The sequence below is a fragment of the Antrostomus carolinensis genome, unplaced genomic scaffold, assembly GCF_000700745.2.
Source record: "Antrostomus carolinensis isolate BGI_N321 unplaced genomic scaffold, ASM70074v2 scaffold23450, whole genome shotgun sequence".
NCBI lineage: Eukaryota > Metazoa > Chordata > Aves > Caprimulgiformes > Caprimulgidae > Antrostomus > Antrostomus carolinensis.
The window spans coordinates 6361-21884 of NW_010289391.1; the positions used below are offsets into that span (position 1 = coordinate 6361).

At 43.6% G+C, this 15524-nt stretch overlaps 1 protein-coding gene across 1 annotated transcript; it reads right to left on the reverse strand.

Moving 5' to 3' along the window:
• Window positions 1-1859: 1859 nt before the first annotated feature.
• Window positions 1860-12850, reverse strand: FBXO40 (F-box protein 40; the record flags this gene model as incomplete). The annotated part of the gene is given in 4 exon segments (XM_010170316.1): window positions 1860-2057; window positions 4105-6003; window positions 12764-12802; window positions 12804-12850. Coding segments are annotated over 4 exon segments (2183 nt in total), but the record flags the coding sequence as incomplete, so codon positions are not given.
• Between the last annotated feature and the right edge of the window lie 2674 nt (window positions 12851-15524).

A 15524-nucleotide genomic window follows, 5' to 3' on the forward strand; every position in this document is an offset into this window, starting at 1 on the left:
CAACTCCAAAACCTAACTGCTGCTACTCCTGCTCTTGCTCCTGGGACCAATCCCCACAAGTCATGCTCCTGGGGGCATGGGTCTGGAGAAGAAAAACATCCTCGTATGGTTAAAAATCTCACAGGGACCACTTAAACTGCAAGTGTAGACAAGGACAAGCTTCACTCAGCATGGTTTCGGTCACCACGCAATTCATGCCTTTGATTACCAAGCACTTAGCTCAGGTTCATCAGTAACCTTTATTGGTAAGAGAGAGCTCCTTCTTGCACAGCCACATCATCCCAGATCTGCACCAAGACTGGGGACAGCAAGTGCGGCGTGTGTCCATCCACCCGGGCCAGTTTTGACTCAGCCAGCCCAGGTGAGGAGAGCAGTGGTCTGGGCCAGCAGATGTCCCACCTTCCGGTGAAGTTCTCCTGCCCGAGATGGTGTGATGAAAGGCAGAACTCATGTCCTGAGCTCACACTTCTGGCTATGAGCTTCAAAAAGAAAGGAGTGTGAGTTGATGTCGCTGTGGCTGTGCAGCAGCTGTAAGCTGTAAAATTGGTTTACAGCTATTTCAGAGGAATCCCACCCACCACAACTATGGCATTTCTAACTAGTGCCTCTGAAATGGGCATATTTAAATAGCATAATAAGACAGATGCTGTTGGTAACATGCCCACTTTCTCTCATCTGTTGCCTCAACAAGCACATTCTTTTTTAAATTAGTGTATTTATTATAAAAGAAACCAAATCCTAATCACTCTTCTGCTCTCTAAAAAAACCAAAAAATTCTATACTCCATCCCATTTAACCAAAGCAAACATTATCCCTACCGTTACTGAATGGGTTGCTGAATGCCTTTTCTTTTACAGAAAAGAATAATATTTTTTGACATCTTGTTTACAGTTGCTTACAATTACAATTTGGAATTTACAACTGCAAAACTGAGTAGGTAAGGTATTCTAAAAATTACTTCAAATATACTTTTATGGCTTTAATGGATTTTTAAATAAAGAAAGAAAGTTATCAACTGAAAAATATAAAAAAATAAGTTGAGCCCCTAAAACTGTTTGCTCCTTGGTTATTTCTAACAAAGAGCAAGTTTTTTCCTTTGGTTTCATTTGAATGCTCCCATGAGCTCAGCTTTAGGCTTGCACTCAACTAGGCACGCTTGCCTGAATCAGCATCCTAAATGATGATCTGTGGCTGTGCAGTGAATTCCTAAGTCCTCACTGAAGTTATAATTAATTCACTTAATTTTGAGGGGTCCTTTTATTTTGCTCATGTGTGAGAACAGATTAGCAGTCCCTAAGCCTGCCAGGCAGGAGGGCATCTACCTGTGCTCCTAGAACTTGGCTTTCCAGCTGTTGTGGTTTAACCCGGCCGTCAGCCAAACACCACACAGCTGCTTGCTCACTCTCCCCCACCGTGGGGAATAAGGGAAAGAATTAGAGGGGTAAAGGTAAGGAGTCTTATAGGACACCAGCCAAAATGAAGGTGTTTCAGACCTAGATGAGGTAGGTACATTAACTGCTCTTGCTTCTCTCAGGGACGTGGTACGGGAGGAGCAGCCTACCTTCAGGGTTGCGAAGATGCTGTTTTCAAACAAGATCCTTATTGCTTTCTTCAAGATGCTGTATTAAGCACGGAAGGGGAACATAAACAGAAAGCATGTGATATCAGTGAGCAGTGGATGAAGTTCTAACAATTAATGCAGGAAAAAAAAAAAAGATGCAAGATGTTTCAAACGCAGCTGGGCCATAGCCAGCTTTGTATGTCCAAAGGAGAGTTGGAAGCAACAATCTTTACACCCAAATTCCCAATCTTCCTTTCAAGCACCCTGAAAAGGGCATGGTGGAGGGGAAACAGGTTGTTCAGACTCTGCTCTTGAAAGTAGAAACCAAAGTCTTTTGAGTCTGCTCTCGAGATTCGCACATGCCTGTCAGCAGCACGGGGTCCGTCTTGTGCTCCACTTGGTAGAAGGGACAATTCTTCAGGTGCTCTGACATGCACGCGACGTCGTTGCGCTGCCATTTGTTAACTCTAGAGAACAAGCTGCTGAACTGCCAGATCTAACATGGGACAGGGGAGAGAAAACGGGGAGAGAAAATGGGAATGTTGGTAAAAATAGAAGAGGATTTTAAAAATCTATATATGCTTATAAAGGGTGTGCATTACTCATACTGGACAGGCTAGTGAACATCTGATTGTGCAGGGCTGGCATAACAAGGAAAAATGGGGTCTTTATTATTATGTACCTGGTACTTGCTGGTTTTGCTGCTTTAGTCATCACCTACCATTTTTAACGGGAAAGTATCCTTCTACAATTTTCGGTGCCTATCTAGTGCAGGGCATGAGGAAAACAAAGACACACCCCTACAGAAAACTCCATCATAGGTAGAGTGTGATCTTATGATGCTTATGAAGCAAAGTGACCACAGCATGCTTGTGTGATATGTATCTCAAAGAAACCTGACTTCCTAAAGACCTTCCAAAGCATCTGTCAGCAACTTGTAAGTAATAAATATTACAACACTGTTGTTATTCACCCCACCCCAGAAAAAGCCTGGGAAATCTAACAGTCAGGTTATTCCTAGCGGACATACACGCTTATAAAAAATAGAACTGGGCAGTTAACATTTTCTGGTTCTGTTTACAGTGATACCATGTACTGTTTAGTGATACACTAGCATGTAGTGATAAGAGTGTGATTAAGTCACTTTAATATATGTTGTATACCACTAAATCAAATTAATTTTTCAAGTCATAGTAGATTTCTTCTCCCTAAAAATGTTTCTTCCTGTGCCAGAAGGACAGTATGTGGGTGTGCTGCACTTAAGTTTACCTGACCCTGTCCTGGTCCAAAGTAATCATAGCTATTATGTGCAGTAGTCAAGAATTTCAGACTCATTACAAACAGAATGTTTTCAAGCAGAGTCTGTGTGTTGGAAACAAGATTCCTGGGTGGTCAGTACAGAGAGTTACATGACAAGGGTTAGACAGTCCTTAAATTCAATGCTGCTGGTTTGAATTTGCACTATAACTGAAGTTTATTGCTATATGATTGCTCAGCTGGAATTTCTTCCTTGAACAGAAGGAAGCCACATCTTTCAGTATACTATTTTAGTGGCTAATTCCTGTTTTGGATTAGGCTAATTCAACTTGCAGCCATCAAACTTTGTTACACAGGTTCTGAAGTCACCACATTTCATGTTTTCTTCTAATAAAGAGTACTTTCTCTTAATAGAGAGTCATAAACTGCTAAGCTTCAATTTGATAAGAATCAATAGGTGTTGATATTCAGGGGGCTGCTTGAAAGCCAAGTCCTGAGATAATTTCTGGGAGTCTTCCCTGGATCTCTAAATTACTTGTTCCTAGATCTTCGTCTTTTCTGCTTGGTCATGCTGGAATCTTTCATGTTATTCTTTCAAACAGTTTTATGTTAGAACAGCTGCAAGGCTATCAGCTAGGAAAAACCTGTAATGACTATTGTTCAGCTAGGACTTAGACTTCTTTCAGACTACCTAAACAGCCAATAAGGGAGGTAATTTTCCAGCACAAACAGTGGGAGACCAGCTTTGCAGAAGAAGGCTTCCTATCCCCATGCTGCTCCGAGTCAGACATGGCAATCCTGTGAACTACTGATCATGAAAGCCCTCAAGGGTTGATGAGAATGCCTGAGCTCCTTTCACAGCCACGTCTCTTTGTTCTTTATCTTTTTGGCATTCTAAGGCTCATTTTAGTTTTGACATACCCTAGATTGGCTTGTAAAGAACAAAAAAAGTATGAACTTCAAGTTATTAAAGAAGCCACGTGTAACCTTTAAATATCAGGAATTCTCAGTTCCCAGTGCTTAAAAATGGTCCATACGAAAACAGGTTACCCAAGACAAGCTTGAGCGGGGACTTTCAGCTAGTCAGAAGATGTCCATTTACACCTTCCTACCTTTGCTAGATGTACTGCATTTTACAGCTCTGACCCCTGACGATTGTGGTGCAAATTCACAACCTCATGAACCTTCCTCCCACCTGCATCTTATATACACCATCCTTTGCTATGTTTATACTTGATCTGGAGAGAACCCCTGACTGTCTTTTTCCCAGTGTCACAGTCACTTGCCTTTTTCCGAGCTTTCCACGAAGTACCCCCATGGGAATATCTTTTTTTCTCCCAGACCAGCAGGACCATTCCCCTCTCTTGAAGAAGAGTGGCACAGATGTCCCTCATCAGCACTGACACTTGCGATAGCTGAGATAAACTGAAGCTGTCCAGGAACCCCGCAATGTACTTGAGCAATTCCACTGGGAGGCTGCTCAGTGAGTCCTTATTTCTCCCTCGTTTAGCCACTGTGGGATTGCACTTCCCTGATTCAGCAAGGAGGGTGTCCACCTCTGGCTTAATAGCAAATGTCTTGAGAGGCTTGCTGTATATGACCTTGGCCTTAAGTCCATCAGGGCGGAAGTGATTTTGAACAAAAGTACATCCCAAGTAGGCCAGAGGGCAGCGATGCTGGAACCATCCATCCAGACATGACTGGATATCAGTGTGCACATTCTTGAAGTGGGACGGGAACTCATCCCTCCTGAAGAAATGACTGCAAGTGAATGTGAAAGCTGAACTGCTTTTGTTGTGTCTCCTGGTTACGCATTCAGTGTAGAGCTCCACGTGGAGTTCTGGTGAGCTTTTTTCATCCAGAATATCTGCTAGAACAGCATCGGAGGAGAAGGGCTCCACAGGAAAGTTGTATGTCTGTGTTGCAAAATCCACAAAGAGTCCATCGATACCCCTTGCTTCGGAGATCTCATGGCCTTTCAGCTCCTTTTCCAGTGCACACAGCAGTGTGGCTTTAACTATATTTGCCTTAGGTAGTTCTTCTACATTTATTCCCAATTCTGAGGTATCCACTGACTTGTCTGCAGTTGGTACCTTGTGTCCCAGTGCATCTCCTAGTCGTGCTCTTTTGCCACAGTAACTAACTGGCACTTTGAAGGTGTAGACAGTCTTCACCTCCTGAGCTTCCAAGTTCCCATAGACAAAGTCTTTTTCTTTGGGAGTGCAAGCAGCTAGCTGGCCAAAGCGGATCAGCATTCCCCCATGATGTACCAGATACATGTTGTAATCACCCACACCAACTTCCTTCTTCAGCCTCTCCAGGACTCCTTCTTGCCAGGGAGCCAGTCCCGTCATTTCTGTATTTGGTGTTACTTGTTTGGGATTTTGGTCCTTTGCCTCTTCTGCACCATTAGGTACTTCCTTTGTCTTCTCTGTGGAGCTGGCAGCATGAGGGACTGACTTTGTTTTCTTGGAAGCCTCCTCTGTCTTTTGTCCTGCACTGACTGTTGAGCCTGTTACCTGGCAAGCCAGGAGCTCTTTGCTGAAAATGTTCTCCCAGGTTTTGTAACTTCCCAGATCCATTCCCTCTTTGTCCTTTGCCAGATCTTCACGCTCACGTTGGCTCAGCTCAGACAACTGGCCATCACCTTCTTGGGAACCACAGGCTACTCCTCCCACAGCACCTTCTTCCCCACCCACAGCTTCATCCATTAGCTCTTCTACTTCATTTTTTTTCCTCCACTCTGGAAACAAGTCAGCTACTTTCAAAGTCCTGAAAAGTATCTTCTGGTCTCTGAGTGCTAAGGCTGTGTCCAGGCACTCTTCGTTCAAGGTCTCCTTCATAATGTTCTTGTGGAGGGTCGTGTCTGAATCCACGTTTGGCCAGCGATTCCACTCCATCGAGCAGCAGACAACACTGGCTGGACAGACCTGGAGGTGCTTTGCCAGCTTAAAGCGGGCCATGGAAAAAGGGCAGCCGTAGGCTGAGTTGAGGCAGGAGACCTGCTCAAAGGGACAGAGCAACTGATGCTCCTCCTCCTTGCACATGTGGAAGGTGGCCCCGCAGTGAAAACGGCAGCTGATCACCATGCAGGAGATGGAAGGCTCAATTGGTGCGCGGCAGTGCCGATTGAAACATCTCTCACAGTGCCTGTGCTGCCCAGGGGGAGCTTTCTGAGCCCGGTGCTGTGTGTAGCAAAGACAAGAAGACAAGAGTTATTGCCTGAAGGAGCAAGGATGGCCAGAAACCCTCCATGCCTGTTCTTGGTTTCTACACATTTGGTGCTCACATGCACCTCTAGTGGGAATAAGGCTGTGGGCAAATGACTGCCAGCTCCATAGAGTCACGTATCAGCACTGATCCCCACAGTACAGCACGGTCTGGCAGCTGCACGGATATAGATAAGGTCCTTACTTGTTAGCCCAGCAGGATTTGGGAGTGAGCTGTTTTCTGTCCCAATATTTACACTGGGTCTATCCACACCAAGCTGCTGAAATCAAGACTGCCAGAGGCACAGTGAAGGAGCTTCCTGCTTCCTCAATGCTGTTTGAGTAGGAAAGAAGATGTTTCTTTTTCCTCTCTAGAAAAATGAGCTGGTCATTTGGCCTATGTGTCTTGTCATCTCCCCAATAAAGACATTAATGTTGCACAAACAAACCTCCCTTTGCTCTATAGCAGCAAGGCTGAGAGCAAGGATTATCTTAATTACCCCAGTTCCCAGTGTGGAAAACAGCCTGGAGAAAGGCTAATTTGCCTGGCCTTCTTTACTCTGATTTTCTGATTCACCCTTACACTCCTAGATGATGTCTGCATGTCATGGAACAGAGACTGTGGGGGACTTTCCTTCAGGCAGGTTATTTGCTACATCTACTTTCAGGTGTCAAAGCCTGCGATAAGGTGACGCCTTGGTGTGCATTTTGGAGAGAAGCTCCAGAGTGCAGTGGAGGCTTCTTGTAAGGTTATGCTCACTCAGTTAAATCCATTTTCTTTCACTTTTTTTACAAACTGCCTTTCACCTTTCTTCCTCTTGCTGTCACCAGTGAATGCCAAGTAGATAGGAAGGAGGAGTTCACCCTATGTACTTCCAACAAATCAGTGTCAAACACTACCTGGAACTGAATAGGTGATCCTGAGCTGATATTTTAGATTCAGTTTAGGAGGGTGTTAGTAACACCACAAGGGGCCAGAAAATAGAGAAAGAGGTTCCAGGCAACAAGTAATAAACAATACCAATCTCTGTTTCATAAACTCAGCTGCCACCAGGCAGCTCCATGAATTTAACATTTTGCAACTCACAGACTGGATTAAAAGAACAAGTTGTGGTTGCCAAACCATATGTTTCAGAAATTTCAAAGAGCTTTATTATATAAACAGGTTAAATGTTTTCTTACAGAAGACTGCATTTCCATTCTCACACTTCCATATTAATGCAGTTTCAAAATATATATAATTCTTTCCTCTCCTCCCCTTAAAAACCTTTGATATAAAAAGGACATACAATTTTCCTGAGGTCCAACAACAAAAAGCAGAACTACAAGAACATGATGTATGAAGATCCTTATATATAAAAAGTTATCACTACCAGATTTCTAGCTTTGTGTCACGATGAACCACTGGCTTTGCTTTCATTATTGTGTTTATCATTCTTTCCCAGTAAGTCAATTCAATCACTTTAATGTAAAAATAATGCACTTATGAGGCCTGCTTCCCAAAGTTCTCAGTTCCCCTTGCTCGTAATATCTCTGTCCTTCCAATAATTCACAGAAAGGGGGAAAACAGAAGCCCAGATTCCAATAGCAAGTAAATGGTAAATGGTGATGGTGATTAGCATGAGACATGCCTTCTGTTGTAAAAAATATCAAAACATAAGAAATGACATTTTGGGTCAGACCAGTGGTCCACCCAGCCCAGCAGTCTCCTTCAACAATGTCTGTAAGAGCCACTTTTGAGGGGAAACATGTGGGACCTGCTGTGGTCCTTTCTCCTCATACACAGGTGTTGGATTAGAGAACTAGAAGTTGCTCAGTCATCACCTGGAGCTGCTTCCCTGGATACCTTCAACTGCTGTCAGCTGGCCCAAAGAAGAGCTGCTGCAAGTAGAAGACTCTCAATCTTGGACTTTCTGCTCTTTGCTGTGAAAAGCTTTGTTCAGCCTACTGCAAATCTTTGTGGAAGGGAAAAAGCTAACAATAAGAAGGAACTGTAATTCTGTTTCCAAACAAATCTTCCCACTACACTTTCCATGCAGTAGGAACTGCAGACTCTCATTTGGCTCTTGGAAAAAAAAAATACATTATTAGTAAAATAATTTAGACTTTGGGTTTTTTCTAAGGTTAAAGAAAATTCAGTAGTGTCATTTGCCTGGATGTGAGTGCTTTTGAAACTCTAGGCTTAAGTGACCAAGCCCTGAGGGGAGCTGTGCTACAGAGGAAGTAGGCTCAGGGTCAAGGGGAAGAGATGTTGCACGTAGCTGCTTTCCCTCTCTTCTCCTCTTTCATGCATCAGACGGCATCTGTCCTGCTTTAGGCTGTTTAGTTCCATCTACTTTTATGCAGCTCAGAGAAGCAGGAGATACAGATGGATTTATTTCACATTGGCAGCATCTTTGCTGCTCTCATTCTTGTAGCATTTTGCTGCAAATATAATCTCTAAAAATAGTCCCAGCTATGACTTGCATAAGGTCAGAGGAAGGCTGGGTACATTACACTGCAGTAAAAACATGAGTGTGTGAACAATACTTTCCACTGCAAAAGTAACTCTCAGAGAGAAATAATTGATAAATAAAAATACATCTGAGGCACAGGCTGCATGGTTCTCCAAAAACACGGGAAGAGCTGATTGCAAAGTTTCTGGAGAGAAGCCTGCTTTCACACTGTTGCATGCTGAAACAAACCCCATCCCAATCACGTGTAGAGAAAGAAAATACATGCTTTGTTTATCTAAAGTGACCACACCAGAGCATTCAGATCCAGAATCAGTCTTTGTGATTATTCAGGTATTTTTCAGTGGAGTTTACCTCATCTCTAACTTATATATGCTATTTTTTTCAGTCAAATTATTTCTATGCCTCTCTTCTCATTGTTAAATCTGTGAAGCTAGAGGACAGGAAGAAGGGATAGAAAATTTTTCTGATATATACCAGGGTTTGAATGCTTCTTTTATTCTGACATGATGGTAATCAGGAGCTCTGTATTTTAACTGATGATCTAGTTAGCTCTGTGGTTTAGTTGATGGTATTATTTTAAGTACACAAACTACAACTTTCAAAACCCTGAGCAGGAAGTTTACAAATTCTTGCCTCAGTAAGTTTGATACGTAACATCCAGAGGCAGGTGACACATAGACATGTTAGGTAACGAAACATTTCTCTAAACCTGTATACTTCTTGTTTCCCTGCAACTTGCAAAATTTCCTAAGAGCTAGGTTAGAAAAAAAAAAAATCAAACCAGAAACGCTTACCTGAAACATGTTCAAGCTACTGTGGAAAGAAAGGATGCAAATGACAGTCTGCAGTCTGTCCACTTTGGCAAATCTTTATTTTTAGATCGTCATGACAGCAAATCAAGTAAGGTTTAAAAATATACAGCTGCTATTTTAACTGCAGATAAGTTTGTGTCTGGAGCATATCTGTTCAGTGACAATAACTTGCAGTTTAAAAACCAATTTCAATTTATTTTCAGTAAATATATGTATTGAATTCAGTTGCAGTCAATGAGCCAAAACAATACAACTGTTTTCTTATTGGTATTTGCTATATGTGACTGATGATATGACACACTAAGGTTATACATCATATCTGAGCTCTTTGCATGGAATCAAGGGATGCTTCCCATTTTAAAGAACCATCAAAAAAAGACCACTAGAAACCCCAGATAATTACCTTAAAGAGTGCCTCTGAGCTGAGATTGCAAATGAACAGAAAACAATGTTTCTGAGATTTACAACATAGGAGCTCTTAAAAAAATCTCAGAAAAGTTTGCATCCAAATGCTGGAGCCAATAATGTTAGTTATCTATAATGTTACAACAGGAAAATATTTTCATGTGAATATTTTTGGTGAAGTGTATAGGGCAGATATTCTCTATTTCTTTTAATCCTTGTTACCCAGTATGCGGTGTTTACACCATTTTTATAATAACACTTAAATCCTGAGGTGAATATGGAGTTATTAATTTCCTCACAGGGTTTTTCTATATATTTACTATCTTAGTACAAGAGTGGTTCACAGGCGATAATGAATTAATCTTTGCAGTACTAGAGGTGCACTTGAAGTTAAAAGATACTACTACTTCTATAGGTCAGATGTAGAATTAAAAGTATAGAAAGAAATAAATAGAATTAAATACAATACATTCTAGAAATAAAGCAAAAGATACACGCTATGCATGGAGATGCTCAGGTTCTGACGTTTCACTTGCAGTTTCATGCCTCCGGCACAAAAACTCTGTCAGACTCAGCTATAGAATCACACTTTCTAGGAGAGCATCTAAGTCTCCTTATACCAGAGATTTTCTTCTCTTTTTGTGTAGCACTCTTCCTCCACCACTATGCACTTAAAAACCTCAGCAAGAATTCAGGGTTGGGTCCCCTTTTGCCACAGATATATTTGGGTTTCGGAGCTCAGGAAGAAAACACTATGCCTTTGGAAACCGTACCGTACCACATTTGTACCTTATTTTCAGGAGCATAAGTTTTCTAAAATCCTGTCCTTTAACAGCAAATAAAAAGCAAATCCAAGAGTGACACCACTTGGAATCATGGTGACCCTCAAGCGAGTCAAGCCCCACATCTCGACACCCACAACAGGGACAGGTTCAGCTTGAGCAACTGTCTTGTCATTAGGCACAGCGAGTCACTGTCCTTCATGGCACACCTGCTCTGCAGTTGCCATTCAGACTGATCTTACGTATAAGTGTTGTCAGCTGAGCTTTAAATGAGTCAGGCAGGGAATATGGTACAGCTCAGGGTAGGTGGAAAGGGAGGATAAAAGGTGGAGACAAAATCTGCATCAATAACATTAATAAACTTCTAGTGAGCATGCGCAAGACATAGTTTGAGGCTCAGACCTTGAACAAGTTCACATAGATTTCACAGGGGCACTTTGATTCCAAGGCGATCCTTCTGGTGCACCTCTAATCCCCAGTATAAGACATGTGGAGTGAAAAGGTTTTCTGTGAGAAAACTGAACTCTTAGACAAGCCGAAAGATGGAAGGACGAGGCTGTGACAATTAGGGAGCTTCTCCCTATGTCTTCTAGCTGAGGATCAGCTAGCTGAGCCTGTGGTGTTTCACGGCAAAAAAACACTGGTTCAGAGTTACTGAACAGGTTGGAATTGATTAATATTAAAAAAAATAAGTGCTTTAAAATAACAGGGTTCACAGTACAGTGCATCAGTCAGGCATGTTCCATGCTTTTCTTTCAGAGCACATGTGCTGCTCAGCTTCCCACAGCAGCACATCAGCTTCTCCCTAAACCTGGCCTGCAGGATCATGGAGCTCAAGAGAAGCTGTCACACTGTCAGGCCTCCCCCTCACCTGGTAAATCTGTGCTGCGTGCACGCAGTAAAGAGGCACCCCAACTTCTTAGTGCAGTTCCTGTCCAGTGAAATGCACTGGTGCTGTTATGGGAGGAGTAGGGGCGAGTTCAGAGCAGCGAGGCACAGGTAACACAGGGCATTGCAGGCAGAAACCCCACACTGTGCTCCCCTGCTGCCAGACCTGGATCAGCAATATTTCTTGCTCCTCTCTACCTGGTGCAAGCTCACCTGAGACAAACCCACCCAAAAAATTCCAGGAGCTGAAGTGGTCCCCTGGGCTGCCGGTGGGGCTGGCAGCAGAGTGTTGTGCTGGGCATGTTTGGGAGTGGTGTGTGAGACAGGCAGGACAGGGAGAAGGGGGAGGCTGTGGCCTGGAGCTGGTCTGCTGCTCCTCCTGTGCCTGAGGGGTCCCTGTGCTGTCCTTGGTAGAGGGTCAGGCAAACTCTCACTTTGCATCAATGGCTGCCAAACGGGTTTATTTTTGGTTTAAGTTCACCAAATGCTTTAAAATAACAGGTTCCAGTGTAGCTGCAGTTTGAGAAAAAAAGTGAATGGTCCAAACTGGTTTTTTTGTTTTGTTTTGTTTTGTTTTGGGTTTTTTTTTTTTCCTTTGGGCTCAGGTTCTATCTTATTCCCTAGTAACAATCTCATTAAAATACTTTTCTGAAAACTTCTTGAGATAATCAAGTGAATGATTTTGAGCAAAACAAGAGAAACCCAGCACAAGGCAGATGCCGCATATAGAGAATTTCAGAGCTATTGGTTAAGGTCTAAGTCATAGAAAACAAAAGAGAAAAGATTCCTGAATAAAAATTGCTGAGCAGCCACAACTCTAAACTGTACAGTAGTACCTGCAACCCTCGTATTTCTTACTGCATCATCATTCATTCAGTCTGGATTACTAACATAAAGTTTGCAGTCTGAATCTACAAAACTCACCAGATTTCAAGTCTTAGCATGTTTACCACAAGATTGCTCTTGCCTCTCCTTTGGCCCTTACTGTATCTCCTTGTCTTACTTCTCTCAGAGTTTCTTGAAAATTACAGAAATTGAATTTTGGATTTATCATCTGTCCTGCTGCTGAAGATCCCATCTTAGAATCAGCATCTTAGTTTTTTAAAATCCCAGATACAGTGCTGCAAACTGTGGCTAATCCAGTGACCCAGCATGGAGGGTTTTGTTTGTTTGTTTGTTTGTTTTATAGTAGCATGTCACAGAAGATTTCATAGTTACCAGCTGCCTCTGTTTTAGGGTGTCACTTAAGACATCTTATGTCTGATTATTCTACTTCATCTTAATTACTAAGGCTGTTCTGAAGACATCTTGATTTTCATAGCTCGATATAGTAACTCTTGCATGGAATAAGGTTTGACCAATGAAGACTCCAACTCTATTTACAAAACCTTACCTTAATCATAGAGTCCCTGTGTGTGTACCAAACACTTGCTCTCCTGGTTGTGCTCAGCTGGGTTGAAGTGAGGTGGGTAAGGGAGAACTGCAAGCAAAGAAAGAGAATGGGAGGACACGGAGCAAGCCCAGACAGAAACATCAAGTAGTTTTGGGATGTTAAAAATAAAACCTGTGCACATGACTGTGTAGCTCAGCTTACAGGGCTGTCTCTTCCGCTGTATTTGTTAACACTGTCATTTCTGGGGTGATACTGCACAGAGAAGATGTGAGAGGCAGAACCAATAATATCCTGTGCCCCTTTGCATGAGAGGAAAAGATCAAAACCCTTCCCAGAGCTCCCTGCCAATCTCCGACGGAGGTTTGCCCTTTACAGCTTGATTCCCCTTGTTGTCCACACCAGTTTGTGGTTTCTGCTGTTGTAATAGTCGCTGTGGCCCTGGCTCCCATTGTCACTAACTCTAGCAGCTGGTGCAGACAGCAGTGGTGGGTTTCTGATCTGCCTGGGCAGGGGTGGGCAGAAAGAGAGTGGGAATGGCCCAGAGCCAAGCAGCCTGGCAGCTCTGCCTGGCCACCTCCCAGGGACACCCAGAAAACTCCCCAGCTCCAGCCCCACCACCACATGGTGGAAAGGTCCCCCCAGCCACTGGGAGGAAGCCTGAAGGTTGAAGCTCCCACCATCACCCTTCCTCAGCCAAACTTGAGGGTAGTCACAAAGGAGAGCAGTCATGTTTTACTATCAGCATGGACCCATTAAAGCATTTCATGGTGGGCATTTCATACTCATGGTGAGTACAGAAATACGTGTACTACTACACGTCAGTGAGGTTCAGGGGTGTAGACAGGGCGCTACTTCTCCCTGGTGGGTGCTCACCCTATCTGGTTGCAAAGACACTTCTTGTGACCCTGCTGCTGCTGTATGTGACCACTTTTCACCACCTCAGAAACACAAAACAACAACTTTTGGCTGTGGCAGTGGCCGCTCTGAGATCCTAAGTCACAATGAACTTGTTGCTTTGCCTTATCTTTCTGTTTCCCTATCTGTGAGTCCCCAGTGACTCTCGTAGTTTGAAACAGTGCAGGCAACTGTGTTTTCATTTTCAGGGCTGAACAAAATGTCAGTAGGTGACAACCAAGGCTTGCTGGTGCCAGTCGTAATTCAGTAGTGCTAAATAAGGTTAGCAGTCTGGCTCCGTGGCCTTTTTTAGAAAGGGCTGTATTATCGTGATACCATTTTCTGTCATTCCATTGCACTGGGGAAAACAGGGGCCAGTGGTGATACACCTAACCCCAAATTTCACCCAATCACAACACGATTGCTCATCTGTTTACCCCATTCACTTCCACTCCTCACTCCCCAGTTTAGGGTCACTCTTTAGCCTTCAATGTTGTCGTGTTTTTAGACTGTGTTTAAAAACATGCTGTCTCACTTTTATATGAAGTAAAAAATTATTCTCAAAATTCTGTATTACTGATTTAGGAGTAAACTCCCTTCAGCTGATTTAACTCAGATGACTAAAATACTTAGGGCTTCAGAAGGAGCTGTTGTCAGAAGAAGCCACCTTCTGTCTTAATTTGCCAGCACCTGATGTCAGCCTCTATATTTCCAGACAGTCTGGACTCTGGTAGCACTTTTTAGTGCTTTCATGTGTTGGTTGGTGATCACACAGACCCAAACAGCCTGCCCTGGGCAGCCTCACGTAACACAGGCCCCCTGAGTTTTGCAAATCCTTGCTTGCAGGTGATGCCTGTACTGCAAAAAGGTGTCATCTGTGGTGGCCTTTTAGGGCAGGGTATCACAAGGTGCACAGAATGAACATAATTCATGATCCCTGAAAATGCGTACATGGTGGAGAGAAGGGAGAAGAAGAGCAAAGGCGATGGGAAACACGATTTCATCCTTGTACCTGCAGCACAGCGCTGTACTAGCCCAGCTGCATCCAGAACCAGACTCTCAGCAAAAACAGCAAAACTTGCAGATCTCTGCTGATGCCCTTACCTGTGCTAATTTGATTCAAGGTATCTCAGGAATGACAATCAATACTGTAACCGGACCCCCTGCTGCAGTATAGATGTGCTTACTGGTGGGGTGCGAGAAACGTGTAACTGTTGTTTAGTTTTTGATATAAATGCCTTGGGAGAAAGCTGTTGCCTATCTGCTTTAAACTCTCTTATCTCAATTCTGTGGGTAGAAATACTGTGCTATATAGAAGCCCTTATGAGATATACCTGTCTATCTGTATATGATATGTATATCATATATGTATACAAATATACATATCTAGTGATATGGGAAAATCAGGCCAGATCGGCCGCCTGAGAGAGGTAAGACTGCTGCAGGTTCATGTCCTCAGCTCCAAACAGTAGCCAGGCTGAGCTTGTATTCCCAGCAGGCACACCCAAACACACATATATACATATATACATGAACAGCCACATAGATTACAAAGCCACGCACACAGAGCACTCACATGAACAGAGGCAGCACCAGCAGCCCCATCCCACCCCCAGTCTGGCTGAGCAGGGCAGAGATGTGCTGTTGAGCATATACATGTACACACAGACACGTACAGCGCGGCTCCCTCCAGCAGCTGGGCTCAAACCGCCTGCACAGTACCTGCCCCTCGATCTCAGTCTCTCCAGTCCCCTTGGTCCCCCAGTAGCCAACTCCCCCTTGGTGGTCTCACCCCCAGACTCCCCCAGTCCTCCTGGCAGCCAGTTCCTCCCTCGGAACCCCCATCCCAGACCACTCTGACCCCTCA